This window comes from Cottoperca gobio, chromosome 16 (genome assembly GCF_900634415.1).
Source record: "Cottoperca gobio chromosome 16, fCotGob3.1, whole genome shotgun sequence".
Lineage (NCBI taxonomy): Eukaryota > Metazoa > Chordata > Actinopteri > Perciformes > Bovichtidae > Cottoperca > Cottoperca gobio.
Window position 1 is genome coordinate 520052 of NC_041370.1, and position 20075 is coordinate 540126.

The 20075-nt window shown below is 41.2% G+C and overlaps 1 protein-coding gene across 1 annotated transcript; it reads right to left on the bottom strand.

Annotated features, from left to right (window-relative positions):
• Positions 1-3430: 3430 nt before the first annotated feature.
• Positions 3431-15857, bottom strand: slc39a3 (solute carrier family 39 member 3). Its single transcript, XM_029452422.1, has 4 exons — positions 15725-15857; positions 13690-13951; positions 11740-11870; positions 3431-4749 (listed from the first exon to the last, which is right to left on the bottom strand). Exons 2-4 carry the CDS (start codon positions 13883-13885, stop codon positions 4063-4065), a joined length of 1014 nt encoding a protein of 337 aa, XP_029308282.1. The 5' UTR covers positions 13886-13951; positions 15725-15857; the 3' UTR covers positions 3431-4062.
• Between the last annotated feature and the right edge of the window lie 4218 nt (positions 15858-20075).

Below are 20075 nucleotides of genomic sequence, written 5' to 3' on the forward strand. Positions count from 1 at the left end.
CTCTAGCTCTCTCTGTCTCTCTCTCTCTTGTCTCTGTTGTTCTTCTCCTCCCTCTCCTCCTACTACTCCTCTACTCCTCCTCCTCCTAATAATAATAATAATAATAATAATAAAACAAGCATTTAACATTTTAATGTTGTTTAATTTATCTGGTGCTGGAAGACTATTGAAGTTGTCTTGCAGTATTACATACATTTAAAATAAGCATTTACTGCATAACTACGTGGATGTTTCAACACCACCACTAATAATTAAAGGATAAATTATAACTTATTAATACAAAATATTAATAACAATACATTTAACAGGCACACCTTGGAAAAGTACATTTTAAATATATTTTTGGATAATTTCATAACAAATATTAATAATAATAATAATAATATTTTGTATATTATATATATTAATTAGGGCTGTCAAGCGATTAAAAAAATTACAGCCCTATTATTAATATATATATACTTGTTCATCATATATGATTTAGCAATTACTTGTTTTATTTGAGAAATGTCAATTTTTTATGAATAAAAGACAAATTATTAGTTTATTTACTTATTTTTCAAAGAACATTTTCATCTTATTTAGTCAAAATAGTTGTTTACAATCTAATCTTACTGATGGGGAAAAAAGAAAAGAAAACACAAGGTAACTATTTCTAATTCCTTTGTGGCCTTAGAGTTATTAATTTGAAAACACAAATAAAGAATCTGAGTGACTGTATGATCTGAAAACTATAATGTTTAATTCAGTCTTGCACGTATCATCGCATTACAAAATATAACAGATTTTATACATTAATCTCAATGATCAAAATACTATAATCTTAAAATGACTTTGGATAAAATACTTTGATAATTACAAAAATACATTTCTAAATCACAGTGGAGCAGATTGAAGGTCCCCCCCCCCCCCCCTCAGTCTGGACAACAACCGGCTCATTGTTTGTCTTTTCAGACGAAGTGAAAGGAGGAAAGTTTCCCGTTGACCAGAAGAGAAAGTGTTTGTGTGTTTCTGCCCTGTCGTCGAAGAAAAAGAGGGAAATCCCAAAATCTCCCTTCTGTCTCCAGATCTGTCTGACCAGCTTCACGTCTACAAAATAAAAGTTTCTATTTCATTGCAGATATTTTTCATTATTATGAGGCGAGATGTTGGTTCTGAGAAAGCAGAAACAACATGCTACAAACTGTTAAGTGTAATTACTCAAAAACATTTATGTTATTTATTAAAACCAAATATTTTCTGCTTCCAGCTTCTCAAGTGCAGACTTGCTTTTCTCTGTTTTCTATCTTTGTTAACGTGGATGTGTTCCAGCCACCGGGCTCACAGCCAGAGGCCGGGGGGGGGCCGCGGCCCAACTAACGAACGAAATTTCCAAAACTACGACAACCGACTCAAAACGACGACAAAGACACTCAAAACAACCACACGATGACCACAAGGGAGTGCAACTAGACGCAAAACAGTCACAAAGACACGTCATATGAACGACCACAAGGAGATGTGGTGTCTGGTTCCTGTGTGTGTGTGTGTGTGTGGAGGGGGGGGGACATTTCTCTGATGTTTTCTAGATCAACAGTTTAACAGTAATCTAATAGATTAGCGAATAATAAATAATAAAGAATCATCTTCAGATTCAAAGCTTTGCTGGTTGAAGCTGTTGGGTTCCTTTGAACTACGTCGTCATGAAGCGACGAATGAAATCTACATGATGTTAATTAAAGAGCGCAGAAAGTATTTATACGTTCCATAATGTTAAAGGTGCAGAAAGTATTTATACGTTCCATGATGTTAATTAAAGAGCGCAGAAAGTATTTATACGTTCCATGATGTTAAAGGTGCAGAAAGTATTTATATGTTCCATGATGTTAAAGGTGCAGAAAGTATTTATACGTTCCATGATGTTAAAGGTGCAGAAAGTATTTATATGTTCCATGATGTTAAAGGTGCAGAAAGTATTTATATGTTCCATGATGTTAAAGGTGCAGAAAGTATTTATATGTTCCATGATGTTAAAGGTGCAGAAAGTATTTATATGTTCCATGATGTTAAAGGTGCAGAAAGTATTTATATGTTCCATGATGTTAAAGGTGCAGAAAGTATTTATATGTTCCATGATGTTAAAGGTGCAGAAAGTATTTATATGTTCCATGATGTTAACCCTTAAACACCGAATGTGTCGGCGACGACACATTTTGCAAGAAAAACTTTGGATTACCGTAATTATGACAAAGTTTGCGCAATCGGAAATATTTCAACGGTTTCTGAAAGCTTTACGGTAACTTCACTTACGGCCCTCTGGAAGCCCGCGAAACAGCGCCTTCGTTGTGAGCGAATACACACAGAGCGCTGGAGAGACAAAAACAACACAGCGGAGAAATAGAGCCGGAAAACAGCGGATTGAATTCAAATGAAAGCAAGACGGTATGTAAATCAACACTTGTATTGCGTTGTGACTTGTTTAGAACAGTGTACCAAGTCTGTAAGATTGTACTAGGTGTGTAATTGTACTTTATATGCGTAAATGTGCGCGTCTTCTTCAAGTAGCCTGCGTCCTAGCCGAGGCTGTGTACAAGCTTTAGCTGGAGAGGAGGAGGTGTCACCAGAGATCACATTCAGGCCTGTAGAGGGAGCTGTGGGGATGCTGGATGATCTAGTGATGCTGTCAGACACAGAAGCCCCTCACCACATCACACCACAAGATGGCAGACTGAGGCAGAGCAGAGATGATGGACCCCAGGTGTCCAACCCCCTCTCGATATGGGAAACCCAGCACCAGGTGACATTTATTCCCACTTTGATGCTGCAGTTTTCAAACTCCTCTCTGAATACACAAACAAGAATGCAGCCAAAAGCCTGGAGAGAGGGAGAAAGTTCATCTGGACTGAAATAACTCCAGAAGAAATGAAGAAGTCCACAGGCATGTTGCTGTACATGTCAGTTTTGGACCTGCAGAAAGATGAGCAACTTTTGGTGTAAGCAAACCATTTTCCATGTGTCATTCCCTGCCACTGTCATGTCCCCAGACTGTACAGGACAGTTCATGGCCATTTGATCTAATCTTCATGTGAGTGACCCAGAGAAAACAGGAGCAACAGGAACAGTCACTGGCAGTACCACCAAGACCTCTGCATGTGAAGGGACACTGAGAGAGGAGAGAATTACCCTGTGTGGGGAAAAACGCCTGGACATATTTTCCATTTTATGGCCTGTTTTTGCAGATGTAAGAGTAAAAGACTCAAAACTTTTACTGGATATAGTTGTATACATTTCAAACTTCAAATGTAACATGTTAAATCTCTTATTCATGTACACTTGCTGTGTTTTTTGTTCACTAAACCACTAAACTCAAATTCCGCTTTTGTGTTTCTCTTCATGTTATTACACTCTCATAACATGCAATAAATTGTAAATGACTGCCAGATATGGAAAGGTCCAGGTGTTGTTGGAAAATGGGCAAAATCACTTACTCACAGGACATTTCCTGACCTTTTTTATAGTCAAAATAAGCAAAAAAGTCCAGGCGAAAATGTTGAGGCTTTTTTGGCTTAGGTGTTAAAAGGGTAAAGGTGCAGAAAGTATTTATACGTTCCATGATGTTAAAGGTGCAGAAAGTATTTATACGTTCCATGATGTTAAAGGTGCAGAAAGTATTTATATGTTCCATGATGTTAAAGGTGCAGAAAGTATTTATATGTTCCATGATGTTAAAGGTGCAGAAAGTATTTATATGTTCCATGATGTTAAAGGTGCAGAAAGTATTTATATGTTCCATGATGTTAAAGGTGCAGAAAGTATTTATATGTTCCATGATGTTAAAGGTGCAGAAAGTATTTATATGTTCCATGATGTTAAAGGTGCAGAAAGTATTTATACGTTCCATAATGTTAAAGGTGCAGTGTGTCCAACACGTGGTTATTAATTAGTCAGCTAGCTGTTAGCATGCTAACCTCAGGAGATCTCTGCAGCACACAGACGTCTTCACTCTGATGATCGTTTCTTACATGTTGCACCTTTAAAGGATTCCTGCTGGTTTAATGGACTCGGACACGTCTGTTTCTATGGTTACAGTTTGATGAAGAGCACGCCGGTGACCACGGCGAAGCCGACCAGCAGCATAGCCACCTTCGGGATGCGGTTCCCGCCGGAGCTGAGCTCGTGCGGCAGGATCTCCATGAAGGTGATGTAAATGAAGGTCCCCGCCGCCAGCCCCTCCAACGTGCAGCGGGCCAGCTGGTGTTGCGGGGATGCCTTGGTCTCGGTGAGGACGACGCCCAAACCAATGCCCAGCGGGGACATGACGGCGAACAGGAGCAGGCAGCCGGCCACCACCGAGCGCCGGAGCCGGCCCTGCGTCAACTTACAGGCCAGGCTGAAGGAAATGATGCTCTTGTGGATCAACAGTGCCAGACAGATCTCCAGCACCTCCTTCGCCTCCTCCAGCAGCCCCACCGCCAAACCCTCAAACACCGAGTGCAGAGACAGCGAGAAGACCAGGATGAAGGCGCGCAGGGCGGACTGGGAGCCGAAGTCCACGTGGAAGTGGCCGCCGTCGGAGTCCTCCGACCCCCGGCGCCGGTGAGAGTGTTGACGGCCACTCCTGTCGTTCGCCTGGACACCGTCCACCAGCAGAGCCCGCCGCTCGTCCACGTGAGAGGACGACTGGTCCTTGAAGGCCAGGATGACCTGCTCCAGGACCAGGACCAGGAAGAAGCCCATCGCCATGATGAACTCAGGCAGAGGGAAGCGGAGCTGCGGGCAGAGAAGAAGACAATCATCTTATTTATTAATATTTATAAATATTTATATTTAACTGTCAAAAGCTACGATAATTCCACCATTTTGTTACAGTTAGTAGTTGTTTTTTATTAATTAAGACGAGATTAAATAACAATAATGTTTTAAGGTAAAATCCTGCTTTACAGGCAGATAAGGAACTTAAAGTAAAAGGACATTTCAGCTCAGAAATATCAGTGTTTAAGATTATTAACCTTCTATTACATAAAACAGAAAAAGAAAGCTCCATGGCTTAATTTACAAATCCGCAAACTAAAACAAAAGTCAAGAAATCTTGAAAGTAAATGGCGTTCCACTAAATTGGAAGAATCTCGTTTAGTCTGGTGAGATAATGTTAAAGCGTATAAGAAGGCTCTCCGTAATGCAGAGCAGCTTATTACTCTTCCTTCATAGAAGAACATAAGAACAACCCCAGGTTTCTGTTCAGCACTGAGGCTGACAGAGAGCCACAGCTCTACAGAGCCTTCTGTTCCTATATCTCTCAGTAGTGACGACTTCATGAGCTTCTTTAACGATAAAATTATAATTATTAGAGACAAAATTAATCTCCTCCTGACCTCAATTGGTAATGACTTAACTTCAACTGCCGGAATTTTAAAAACATCTGTAACTCCTGAAATATATCTAGACTGTTTTACTCCAATCAACCTTAACCAACTAACTTCAACAATCTCATCGTCTAAGCATCAACCTGTCTTTTAGACCCGATTCCAACTAAACTGTTTAAAGAAGTTTTACCCTTAATTAACACCTCGTTATTAAATATGATCAACCTGTCTCTATTATCTGGCTACGTACCACAATCCTTTAAAGTAGCTGTAATAAAACCACTTCTTAAAAAGCCTGGTCTTGATCCAGAGGTTTTAGCCAACTATAGGCCGATATCTAACCTTCCCTTTCTCGCTAAGATCCTCGAGAAAGCAGTCGCAAAACAGTTGTGTGATCTTTTACATAATAATAGTTTTTCAATCTGGATTTAGAGTTCATCATAGCACAGAGACGGCACTGGTGAAAGTTACCAATGACCTTCTAATGGCATCAGACAAAGGACTTGTCTCTGTTCTTGTCTTGTTAGACCTCAGTGCTGCTTTCGACACTGTTGATCATGACATTCTACGACAGAGACTGGAACATTGCATTGGCATAGAAGGAACCGCACTAAGCTGGTTCAAGTCCTATTTATCTGAGCGATCTCAATTTGTACTTGTTAACGATAAATCCTCCATGACAGCCAAAGTCAGTCTTGGAGTTCCGCAGGGTTCTGTACTTGGACCGATTCTATTCACCTTATATATGCTTCCTTTGGGCAATATTATAAGGAACCACTCTATAAACTTTCATTGTTATGCGGATGATACCCAATTATATCTATCAATTAAACCAGATGAAACCAATCAATTGGCTAAACTTCAAGCCTTAAGGACATAAAAACTTGGATGTCTAGCAACTTTTTGATGTTAAACACAGACAAAACTGAAGTTATTATACTTGGCCCTAAACGCCTCCGAAACGCATTTTCTAATGACATAGAAGCTCTGGATGGCATTAATTTGGCCTCCAGCACCACTGTAAGGAATTTTGGCGTCATCTTTGATCAAGATCTGTCGTTTAACTCCCACATAAAACAAATCTCAAGGACTGCCTTCTTTCATCTACGTAACATTGCAAAAATAAGACACATCCTCAAAATGATGCAGAAAAACTAGTCCATGCATTTGTTACTTCAAGGCTGGATTACTGCAACTCATTGTTATCAGGTTGTCCCAAAAAGTCGCTTAAGACTCTTCAGTTGATCCAAAATGCAGCGGCACGTGTATTGACAAGAACAAGGAAAGGGGATCATATTACTCCTGTATTAGCTGCTCTGCACTGGCTCCCGGTAAAATACAGAATAAAATTCAAAATCCTTCTTCTGACTTACAAATCAATTAATGGTCAGGCTCCAGCATATCTTAAAGATCTCATAGTACCTTATAAACCAACTAGAGCATTACGCTCCCAGACTGCAGGGTTACTTGTGGTTCCTAGAGTCTCTAAGAGTACAATGGGAGCCAGAGCCTTCAGCTATCAAGCTCCTCTCCAGTGGAACCAGCTTCCAGTTTGTGTTCGGGAGGCAGACACACTCTCCACATTTAAGAGCAGGCTAAAGACTTTCCTTTTTGATAAAGCTTATAGTTAGGGCTGGCTCAGGCTTGCCCTGGATCAGCCCCTAGTTATGCTGCAATAGGCTTAGACTGCCAGGGACACCTCCCTGCTCTCTTCCTTCTCTTCCGCTCTCCTCCCCTCCCTCTCTTCTTCTCCCTCTCTATCTGTATGCATTTATGTAAATGTATGTTACTAACTCACCATCCGGGGCATCATCCCCGGAGTGTCTGTCTCTCATGTGGCAGGTTGCCACTGATAAAGTTTACGTCAGGATCATGAATCGTGGCTGCGCCTGCTGCCCTGGTCCTGCTGGACACCGGGAAGCCTTTTTGACATTTTCCTGGATTCATCCATACTTTCTCTTTTTTTTTTCATAATTTCTGTCAAGTGTTGTATTTGTACTATGTTGTTTATCCTGTACACACGACATCTATTGCACGTGTGTCCGTCCTGGGAGAGGGATCCCTCCTCAGTTGCTCTCCCTGAGGTTTCTTCCATTTTTCCCCCTTTAATTATGGGGTTTCTTTTAGGAAGTTTTTCCTTGTGCGATGCGAGGGTCTAAGGACAGAGGGTGTCGTAACCTGTACAGTCTGTAAAGCACACTGAGACAAATGTATAATTTGTGATATTGGGCTATACAAATAAATTTGATTTGATTAATTATTTTCTACTACTACTTTTCTAGAAATAAAATAAAATATATTTATAAAATATATTTATATAATATATAACATATTTATATAATATATTACTAAAAAGTTCCAAACAAATATTCATTCACACACTTGGGTTAAAAGCTTAGTTTTTATTTGATAATAATCTAATTTAATTTTATATGTAAGTGTATATTAACCTTTTTCTTTTTAAAACTATTTCACAAATGAAGTCCTTTGACCTCTCTGGGAACCATCACCTTATCGTGGTGGAGAGGTTTGTGTGTCCCTATGAACCTGAGAGCTGTGTTGTCTGGAGCCTAGTGCTCCTGGTAGGGTCTCCCAAGGCAAATTGGTCTCAGGCGAGGGGCCAGACTAAGAATGGTTCAAAAACGACTTCATGAAAAAAAGGGAAAGGAAAGGAGAGACCCTGCCCGGAGGAAGCCCAGGGCCCCCGTCTGGAGCCAGGCCCAGAGGGAGGGCCCGACAGCGAGCGCCTGGTGGCCGGGTTTGCCACGGAGCCCGGTCGGGCACAGCCCGAAGAAGCTACGTGGTGCCACCCATCCATCCATCCTGTGGGCCCACCATTCATGGGAAAAACTGATGGGGTCGGGTGCGCTGTCACACGGGTGGCAGTGATGGTCAGGGACCTCGACGGACCAGGCCCGGGCAGCAGAGGCTGGCTCTGGGGACGTGGAACGTCACCTCTCTGTGGGGGAAGGAGCCGGAACTAGTGCGGGAGGTGGATCGCTACCAGTTGGATCTGGTGGGGCTTACCTCTACGCACAGTCTTGGCTCTGGAACCGTACTCCTGGATAGGGGTTGGACTCTATTCTTCTCCGGAGTTGCCCAAGGTGTGAGGCGTCGGGCCGGGGTGGGGATACTCATTAGCCCCCGGCTGAGCGCCGCTACGTTGGAGTTTACCCCGGTGGACGAGAGGGTCGCCTCCCTACGCCTTCGGGTTATGGGGGGGAAAAATCTGACTGTTGTTTGTGCCTATGCCCCAAACCGCAGTTCGGAGTATTCGGCCTTCTTGGAGACCCTGAATGGAGCCCTGCAGGGGGCTCCAGTAGGGGACTCCGTAGTCTTGCTGGGAGACTTCAACGCACACGTGGGAAACGATGGAGACACCTGGAGAGGCGTGATTGGGAGGAAGGGCCTCCCTGATCTAAACCCGAACGGTCGTTTGTTGTTAGACTTCTGTGCTAGTCATGGAATGGCCATAACAAACACCATGTTCGAACATAAGGATGCTCATAAGTGCACGTGGTACCAGAGCACCCTAGGCCAAAGGTCAATGATCGATTTTGTAATCGTATCATCTGATCTGAGGCCGCATGTTTTGGACACTCGGATGAAGAGAGGGGCGGAGCTGTCGACTGATCCCCATCTGGTGGTGAGTTGGATCAAGGGGTGGGGGAAGACTCTGGACAGACCTGGTAAACCCAAACGGGTAGTGCAGGTGAACTGGGAACGTCTGGAGGAAGCCCCTGTCCTGGGGATCTTTAACTCACACCTCCGGCTGAGCTTTTCAGACATCCCTGTGGAGGTTGGGGGCATTGAACCTCAGTGGGCGATGTTCAAAACCTCTATTGCTGAAGCTGCGGTGATGAGCTGTGGTCTCAAGGACTTAGGTGCCTCAAGGGGTGGTAACCCTCGAACACCGTGGTGGACCCTGGTGGTCAGGGAAGCTGTCCGACTGAAGGAGTCCTTCCGGGTTATGTTATCCGGGAGGACTCCGGAAACAGTTGCAGGGTACCGAAGGACTAGAAGGGCGGCAGCCTCTGCCGTGTCAGAGGCAAAGCAGTGGGTGTGGGAGAAGTTCGGAGAAGCTATGGAGAAGGACTTTCGGTCGGCACCCAGGTGCTTCTGGAAAACCATCCGGCACCTCAGGGGGGGGAAGCGAGGAACCATCCAAGCTGTGTACAGCAAGGGTGGGACCCTGCTGACTTCGACTGAGAAGGTTATCGGCCGGTGGAAGGAGCACTTTGAGGAACTCCTGAATCCGACTAACACGCCCTCTATGGTAGAGGCAGAGCTGGAAGCTGATAGGGGATCATCGTCAAGTTCCCTGATGGAAGTCACTGAGGTAGTCAAAGAACTCCACAGTGGTAAAGCCGCAGGGGTTGATGAGATCCGTCGAGAAATGCTGAAGGCTTTGGGTGTTGAGGGGCTGTCTTGGTTGATACGCCTCGTCAACATTGCATGGAAGTCTGGGACAGTGCCTAGGGGTTTGCAGACCGGGGTGGTGGTTCCCCTATTTAAAAAGGGGGACCAGAGAGTGTGTACCAACTACAGGGGTATCACACTTCTCAGTCTCCCTGGTAAAGTCTACTCCAAGGTACTGGAAAGGAGGGTTCAGCCGGTAGTCGAACCTCTGATTGAAGAGGAACAATGCGGATTCCGTCCTGGTCGTGGAACAACGGACTAACTCTTCACTCTCGCAAGGATCCTGGAGGGGGCCTGGGAGTACGCCCATCCGGTCTGCATTTGGTTTGTGGATATGGAGAAGGCGTATGACCAGCTCCCCCGGGTGATATTATGGGAGGTGCTACGGGAGTATGGGGTGAGGGGGTCACTTTTGAGGGCCATCCAATCCCTGTACGCCCAAAGCGAGAGTTGTGTCCGGATACTCGGCAGTAAGTCGGATTCGTTTCCAGTGAATGTTGGCCTCCGCCAGGGCTGCGCTTTATCACCAATCCTGTTCGTGATTTTCATGGATAGGATATCGAGGTGTAGTCGTGGAGGAGAGGGGTTGCAGTTCGGTGACCTGAGGATCTCATCGCTGCTCTTTGCAGATGATGTGGTCCTTATGGCATCATCGGTCTGTGACCTTCAACAGTCACTGGATCGGTTCGCAGCCGAGTGTGCAGCGGTTGGGATGAGGATCAGCACCTCAAATCTGAGGCCATGGCTCTCAGCAGGAAACCGGTGGATTGCCTACTCCGAGTAGGGAATGAGCCATTACCCCAAGTGAAAGAGTTTAAGTACCTCGGGGTCTTGTTGAGAGATTGGCCGGAGAATCGGAGCAGCGGGGGCGGTATTACAGTCACTTTACCATACAAAAAAGACGAAAAGAGAGCTGAGCCAGAAGGCAAAGCTCTCAATATACCGGTCGATCTTCGTTCCTACCCTCACCTATGGTCATGAAGGCTGGGTCATGACCGAAAGAACGAGATCACGGGTACAAGTGGCCGAAATGGGTTTTCTCAGACGGGTGGCTGGCGTCTCCCTTAGAGATAGGGTGAGAAGCTCAGCCATCCGTGAGAGACTCGGAGTAGAGCCGCTGCTCCTTTACATTGAAAGGAGTCAGTTGAGGTGGTTCATCTAGTAAGGAGCCACCTGGGCGCCTCCCTAGGGAGGTGTTCCAGGCACGTCCAGCTGGGAGGAGACCCCGGGGAAGACCCAGGACTCGGTGGAGAGATTATATCTCCTCACTGGCCTGGGAAGATTGGGGTTCCTTATTGGAGCTGCTGCCCCCGCGACCCGATCCCGGATAAGCGGTAGACGATGGATGGATGGAAGTCCATTGACTGTTTTTTAATCTGGAAGATTCTTATTTCGTTTCAAGTCGGTTCAACTGGATGAACTATAACATAACGTCATAATAATAATAATAAAACACATTTAAAGGAGCGACTCTCTGCCTTTATTGATAATTATTCTTACTTTTTTACTTTCTAAATGCAGGAAGTGTGGGAGGAGAAAGGAGAGCAAGGGTCACACACACACACACACACACACACACGCACACGCACACGCACACGCACACACACACACACACACTGTTACCCGCAGGAAGTAACTTTTGCCTGTTGAAGCAGCTTGAAGTTAATTCAATACTTTTTGTGAGGGAGGAGAGATTCCCGTTAAACTCCCTCCACTTACTCACTCACTCTCACACACACACACACACACACACACACACACACACACACACACACACAGATTTCCCAGCAGTGCCTTTTTAGCATCGACCTTCTGCCGCCCTCTTCCTGAAAGTTTGACGGTTTAAACTCGGGGGTCATGGTGTCATCTAAAAAAGTTACTTTAAATAAAAAGTTTTATTTGTCCTGTTGAACTTTGCACCAATGAACCGGACGCCGTCGTTCTGTCCGCTCAGCGTTGGGAAGTTTATATAACTTACTGTGACTCCGGCACTGCTGAAGGCCTCGTCCATACCCTGCAGGTAGTCCGGCAGCAGGTCCAGCAGGCAGGTGGCCAAGAACACTCCTCCAGCAAAACAGCTGATAAGGCTCAGCAGCCTGCGCCGCAAACCTGCAAGACCAAGATCGGGGTCAACCTGACTCCAAAGTAACGGACTGATTGTGCAGTAAATGTTTTATATTATATCTGATGTTCCTGTTGCATTAATGTGTGTGTTACATGTTCCTGTTACATTAATGTGTGTGTTACATGTTCCTGTTACATTAATGTGTGTGTTACATGTTCCTGTTACATTAATGTGTGTGTTACATGTTCCTGTTACATTAATGTGTGTGTTACATGTTCCTGTTACATGAATGTGTGTGTTACATGTTCCGGCTACATTAATGTGTGTGTTACATGTTCCTGTTGCATTAATGTGTGTGTTACATGTTCCTGTTACATGAATGTGTGTGTTACATGTTCCTGCTACATTAATGTGTGTGTTACATGTTCCTGTTGCATTAATGTGTGTGTTACATGTTCCTGTTACATGAATGTGTGTGTTACATGTTCCTGCTACATTAATGTGTGTGTTACATGTTCCTGTTACATGAATGTGTGTGTTACATGTTCCTGTTACATTAATGTGTGTGTTACATGTTCCTGTTACATTAATGTGTGTGTTACATGTTCCTGCTACATTAATGTGTGTGTTACATGTTCCTGTTGCATTAATGTGTGTGTTACATGTTCCTGTTACATTAATGTGTGTGTTACATGTTCCTGTTACATTAATGTGTGTGTTACATGTTCCTGTTACATTAATGTGTGTTACATGTTCTTGTTACATTAATGTGTGTGTTACATGTTCCTGTGTTACATGTTCCTGTTACATTAATGTGTGTGTTACATGTTCCTGTTACATTAATGTGTGTGTTACATGTTCCTGCTACATTAATGTGTGTGTTACATGTTCCTGTTACATTAATGTGTGTGTTACATGTTCCTGTTACATTAATGTGTGTTACATGTTCCTGTTACATTAATGTGTGTGTTACATGTTCCTGTTACATTAATGTGTGTTACATGTTCCTGATACATTAATGTGTGTGTTACATGTTCCTGTTACATTAATGTGTGTGTTACATGTTCCTGTTACATTAATGTGTGTGTTACATGTTCCTGTTACATTAATGTGTGTGTTACATGTTCCTGTTACATTAATGTGTGTGTTACATGTTCCTGTTACATTAATGTGTGTGTTACATGTTCCTGTTACATTAATGTGTGTGTTACATGTTCCTGTTACATTAATGTGTGTTACATGTTCCTGATACATTAATGTGTGTGTTACATGTTCCTGTTACATTAATGTGTGTGTTACATGTTCCTGTTACATTAATGTGTGTTACATGTTCCTGTTACATTAATGTGTGTGTACATGTTCCTGTGTTACATGTTCCTGTTACATTAATGTGTGTGTTACATGTTCCTGTTACATTAATGTGTGTGTTACATGTTCCTGCTACATTAATGTGTGTGTTACATGTTCCTGTTACATTAATGTGTGTGTTACATGTTCCTGTTACATTAATGTGTGTGTTACATGTTCCTGTTACATTAATGTGTGTTACATGTTCCTGTTACATTAATGTGTGTGTTACATGTTCCTGTGTTACATGTTCCTGTTACATTAATGTGTGTGTTACATGTTCCTGTTACATTAATGTGTGTGTTACATGTTCCTGCTACATTAATGTGTGTGTTACATGTTCCTGTTACATTAATGTGTGTGTTACATGTTCCTGTTACATTAATGTGTGTTACATGTTCCTGCTACATTAATGTGTGTGTTACATGTTCCTGATACATTAATGTGTGTGTTACATGAAGAAGAATCTTCCTCTTCAGTTCATCACAAACACTCAACACATCTGGAGCTACTTGCCTGGCTCCATATTGCAGCGTCCGGCTCCCCGTACGATGCAGAGCGGGGCGAATCCAAACAGCAGAGTGACGGAGAGCAGGACGACCAGAGCTCCCAGTTTGATCTCCAGGGCGGGGACGTCGTTGACCTGCAGCGCCGGCGTGTCCCTCCCCGGAGACAGGAGGACAGAGGAGACTCCCCCCCCCCTGACGGACATCTTTAATCTGGTTTATCTTCACCACAGCGAGGAGGAGCTCAGAGACCCGCCATGGAGTCAAACAGTCTTTAAAAATAAATAAATAATAAATAATATTAAAATTTAAATATAGAAAAGTTAAATATGTGTTTGCCATAATATATAGCAATTTCACTTGTAAAAACAAGTTATTTTTATAGTGTTTTATTTAATTATTTTCGTATTATTGTTACTGTCAATAGATGTATACATATACCCAGGGGAGCTGAGTAGGGAAAGGCTTTCATGTAATTATTATCTATTTACTTCTTCATTTTAATTATTAATATATATATATTTTTTAAATTTCATTTATTTATTTCATTATTATTTTGTATTGTTTTTGTCTACCTTAATGTATGCAAAACTACGATAAATAAATAAAATGTATAAAAAACATGATAAGTAAACGTGATTATTAATGTTTATCTATTATTATGTTTTTATTGGTTTATCTGACAGGAACAATACAAGTCAGCAAAGTTACATTTAAACAAAGTACATATTTATATCCAGAATCTAGAAATGAATCCTTTGATTTAGTTTTTTCCATCAGCAGTTAATCATAATGAACTATTTAATTAAACATGTAAACTATATGCATGTTCATTTATATTTAATTTTGTATTTATATTAATATATATTTTCTTCCTCTTCGCGGAGGCTTTCTACTTCACCTGCACAAGTATTTGTTCCTATTTTAAAAATGAAACATAAAACATCTGGAGACCGTGACCTCTGACCTCTGGATGCATCTTGGGGAGAAGAAACGTTATTTTCATTATCGATCCTTCTGCACATTATTTCTTTTAATCGTGAGAAAAGCAGCAAATCTACATTATTCTTACATAATACTTTTACTTAAGTACAGTTATAAAGTACTTCAGTTTGTACTTCTACTCCACTACAATGCAGAGGGAAACATTGTACTTTTACAGCTTTAGTTACTTTAAATATTCAGATTATTAAAACTAAATAACTATAATCAAGAAATAATTTATCATTAATTATTATAGGTTGAGATAAAACTTTATTGATCACTTGTGAAATTCACAAGCTACAGAGAAAATATAGTTTCAAAATAAAACAAAGCTCCTCCTTAACGATCTGCAACATTAAACATTAATAATTATAATATATATTATTCTGAATAATGAGTACTTTCTTTACTTGAATAAGATTTTAGTGCAGGACTTCTACTTGTAACAGAGCATTTCTACACTTTGGTATTAATACTTTCAATAAAGTAATTACTTTTTATCTTTTACACGTAAATAAGAATATTCTATAAAGATATTTATTTGTAACCTCTGACAGTAAAACCTTTACAGCCAATGAACACTCAATACCCCCAAAACTTAATTTAGTCGAATAAACGACTAATTGATCGTTTTAGTATTTGTTTATTATAATAATAATAATAATAATAATAATAACTTTATTTTTATAGCACCTTTCATATAAGAATTGCAGCCCAAAGTGCTTCACAGCAAAAACAATGAGTACAAGATTAGACAGAATAAGAGCATTTACATTTTGTTTTAAAAAGCTTTTCTCATGTAGGAATGACTTATTTACAAGGAACCTATGAGCACATCTGTGCTAAACACAAGATTCAAACAGCGGATGCGTCGATTCAATGTAATCGATTAGTCGACGAGATCTTAACAATGTCTTTAAAGCCCGAACGTTAACATCTGATGCATCACAATGAAGAATCACCGCGTGTTTTCTACAGATGTGGAAACTTTGGAGAAACTTCTCACGTTTCGGTGTTTTTTTATTGTTTATTCCTCTTTAGGAAATAAATGTGATTCGTACCTGAATTCGGATCCGGCCGCTCGCGCTGACCCTCCTCACACACACACACACACACACACACTCACAGAAGAATAAAATCACTTAGTGTTCTGTCCCGATGCTGCTCATGTTGTCCGGGAAGTGGTGAGTCAGTTCCCATCAGCTGATCCCGCTTTAGCATGGAGCTGCTGTCAACTACATCACAACACGTTACATCCGGTTTTCAAAATAAAACCTGCTTAGTACATGAACTCAGGTACTGTACGTTTGCTTACTTCACTACATTTATCTGGCAGCTTTAGTTGCAATGAGCTCCACATTTACCTGCTGCAACATTTAAGTGATGAACACGTTAATGCATAAATAATAATATGACAATAACATTATATAATTCTGCATAAGTACTTATACGTTTGGTACTTCATGTACATATTGATGCTAATATTTTTATATTGTACTAAAGTAAAAATGTTAATACAGGACTTTTACTTCTTTATCACTACTTGTCCTTAAGTAAAAGATGTGAGAACTCTTTCCACGACTTCTATCTATTTAAAAAAGACTAAAATATACTAAAAATAACATTACACTGGGTAAAAGTAACTTCTTTGGTGGTTTGATTTTTGATCCAACAAAAAATACGAATACAATGTCGTTATTGGGTCAAATAACTACATATTACTACGACTGAATAACCCAATAAATAACACTAACATGATAAATAACTATTTTTTTATACTGGATCATTTTACACCTTAAGGCCTCTAAAAATCGGAAACACTTATTTTTTCCTTAAAATAAAAATTGTAGTTTGTGCTTTTATTTTGATGGTAAAATCCCTTGTTTTCCGGTCCTGTTGTGTCTGCCTCTGTCTAACTTCACACAGTTGCAGCTGGGAGGAGGATCATCCAGCTGCTGATTCTGCAGCTGAACACAAACACTGGAAACTGTTCATCACTTATTAATTACAAAGAGACAGAATTATGTTAAGAAGAGACACTTATATTAACACTAACACACACACTCTGGTCAATTTTGAGATTTTGGGTTATTTATATTCCAGAACTCGTCTTCTGTCAGACGAGAGGAAACATGAGAACATGAGAGTGTGTGTTTGTAACTGTGTGTGTAGATTTAAACTCTCCACAGCTACATTACATAACGCCTCATGTACATATTAAACACTTGTAATATAAAGTTGTGTTGATGTGAGTCATGAAGTGGGGAAGCTTCATGCTGATATCTGTTAGTTACATGTTTGACCCTGTTCACCTGTAGTGTCTAATAAACGAATACAGGATACAATATGAAACCATGTGTTCGAACATGAAGTTGCACACATCATTCAAACACCAGTAAAGCTGTCTGATGATGTAGGTGATCTTTATCTTTTTATGTATCGTTTATGGGTAAATGTAGCTGTGAAAATCTACTCAAGTTTCAGGGGCCAAAGGTCAAACATACTATATGAAGTCTGTCTGAGCCGTAGTGTTATCGTCGATAAGCATTATTTCTTTATTTTATTAAATGTTTCTCAAGCAGAAAACATACAAACCATATTGCTACAGGACCGGTCCATAACAGATGAGAAGAAGAAAGAGAGAAAGAAAGAAAAAGGGCAGAGCACTTACATACTAAGAGACACCCTATGGTGACCTTAAATGATAATTGTTGTATCCGTGGATCGGATACATGCATAGTGCCCCTTTGACAATCTCCCATAAACTTCTGAAAACCCCTTAGAACTCTTGGGAATCCCATCAAGAACCCAAAATGTCACTCACAGAAACCGCAGAAGACCCTCCAGGATCCATGAGGAAAATCCAGTAAAACTGAAGTGCCATGGTAGACCCTTAAATATCATAGGAACCCCTCAACAACACCGTCAAGGACCCTGAAACCCTCAAGTAAAGTGTAATTCATACAACCATAAAACCCCCTTGAGAACCATCAACCTCCAGGAACTACTAAAACTCCCACAAATGTCCTAAAGAACTCTAGGACCCTTCCCAAAAGGTCTCATAGTTTTAATTGTACTCATGCTTAGTCTAATATTTAAATTAAATACGTTTGCATTTGGTAGTAAAGCAGAATCACTCAGCAGGTACCATGACTGTACGTGGCCTCGCTGTAACACCGGAGGACAAACTGAAAACATGCTGATCGTGTGACATTGGAGGAAAATCGAAATCATGTGAGATCATGAACTGTGAACCTTATCTTCCAGACATACAATAAAATACTCACGTAAAAGAAGAGAATCTTCCCATGGCAGATGTCACATACAGAGGATAAAACAACAGAGTTCACGTGGCAGAACATATGGACCTGACGTTCCTTATGGAGGTTTGTCATAAAAATATAAAATGTTTTCTGTTTAGTTCCTATTTATAGGCAAAGTCATTTACATATAAGGTTAAAACAGAAAGAAGGCTTGAACAGAAAAGCCTGATTCCGCCTACAAAGTACCAATTCATCAGGAGACTTTAAAAATTGTGAAGGACCAGGTACTAGTCAAAGACCTATGGACCCCGCTCAAGATTTCATGGGACCCCTAAAAAGACCTCTGGTATTTTCTCCTGAGCCTTTGAAACTCATGTTGTTTTTGTTGTTCAAAACACAACAACACCGTAAACCACTCAAGGACTCGTGCTACTCCTTCAGGAACCCCTGATAACCCCAAGAGCCCCTGAAATCCAAAGGAGTCCCAGGAAACCCTTCAAGAACACCTGGACTGCTACCAAGAAAGTACAACTCATTGGAGAGCCGTAGAAAACCTACATGAACATCTGAAACCTTTAAATAATTAAAGGACCCTGGAACTCCCATCCAGTACCCCTGGAATCACAACACGAAGCCTTAAAACCTTAAAAGGATTCAGCAGGGACACCTTGTAACCCCTCTAGAACAACTGATACGGCTTTAAAGAACTTAGACCCCGACTCGTGATTTCATAAGACCTTTTAAAGTCCCCTTGTCTCCTCTATTGATCCCCTAAACCACCTTTTAAACCCATCATGTGCCCATAAAAATACCTCAAGACCCCCTTAACTCACTAAAGGAACAATGCTTCTCCTTCATAAGCCTCTGATAAACCCCCTAGACTCCCTGAAACCCAAAGGAATCCCAGGAAACCCTTCAAGAACACCTGGAATGCCACGAAGAAACCCCTCTTGTAACCTCTCTAGAACAACTGACACTGCTTTAAAGAAGTCAGACCCCAACTCATGATTGCGTGTGTCTGATCAGACCTGTTCAGGAGTTGTGCAAAGCTCTGCTGGAAACATCAGGTCACCATGAACTCCTGCTCTCTAGTGGTCTGCTGAGTGTGGTCACCTGCAGACAATCACCTGAGTAATCGAGACATGATTCCTATTTTAGCCTTTTGTCATAGACTTCTACGAAAATCTGACTTCTTTCAGCGGAATGGCCCCCTGCTGGCCATGTGAATGCAGGTTTGGCTCCACTTTTCTATACGTACAATACAAAGAAAGAAAGTACAATAGAAAGTAAATGTTTTGCGGACCTGCTGGAAGTACAATGAGAAAACTGGATTTTTCAAGCTCAGTATAAACAGCCAGCCCCTGCAACGTCATCCAGCATGTCGTTATGTTCTGTTGTAATAAGTCGGCTGTGGCTCAGGAGTCGGAGGGTTAGCGGTTCGATCCCGGCTCTTGCGGTCAACGTGTTGAAGTGTCCGTGGGCAAGATACTGAACCCCAAACTGCTCCCGATGGCCAACAGTGTGAACGTTCTGATGAGCGGTCAGGATGTGGGTGAATGCTGTTGTAAAGCGCTTTGAGTGGCTTTATAAACGCAGTCCATTTACCATATGTTCTGTTGTATTAAGGCATCATTTCCTTACTGTGGTTGTCAATAAAACAAACTTTCGGCTTAAGTGTAAAAAATATTCCCCATAAATATCAAGAAAATAAGGCAATGCTTTTTTAGTGTCTGATTTTTTTTTTTTTATCACTAAAGCTTCTAATAATAATAATAATAATAATAATAATAATCTAAATATTAAAACTATCTTCCAGACCAGGGCTTGAGAATGTGCATATAAACATAACACATCTGGAGCACTAGTGACTGTGAACACATCCTTTAAAACCAATTTTATATTTATATATAAATATAAATTACACACCGAAAGATTTCTTAAAGGTGAAGAACGTATTTCAACACATATAATCTCTTTCATCAGATTTAACTGATGCAGGGATGTCGTATTTTTGTAGGCCGACCCTGAAGTTATCATCGCACAAAAAGTTAATGGGATGTTAGATTATTACAGAAAATTAACTCTGTGGCAAACAAACGTTTATGATATTTCCACCTTTAGTTCAGCAGGATAATATTAACACCACTGT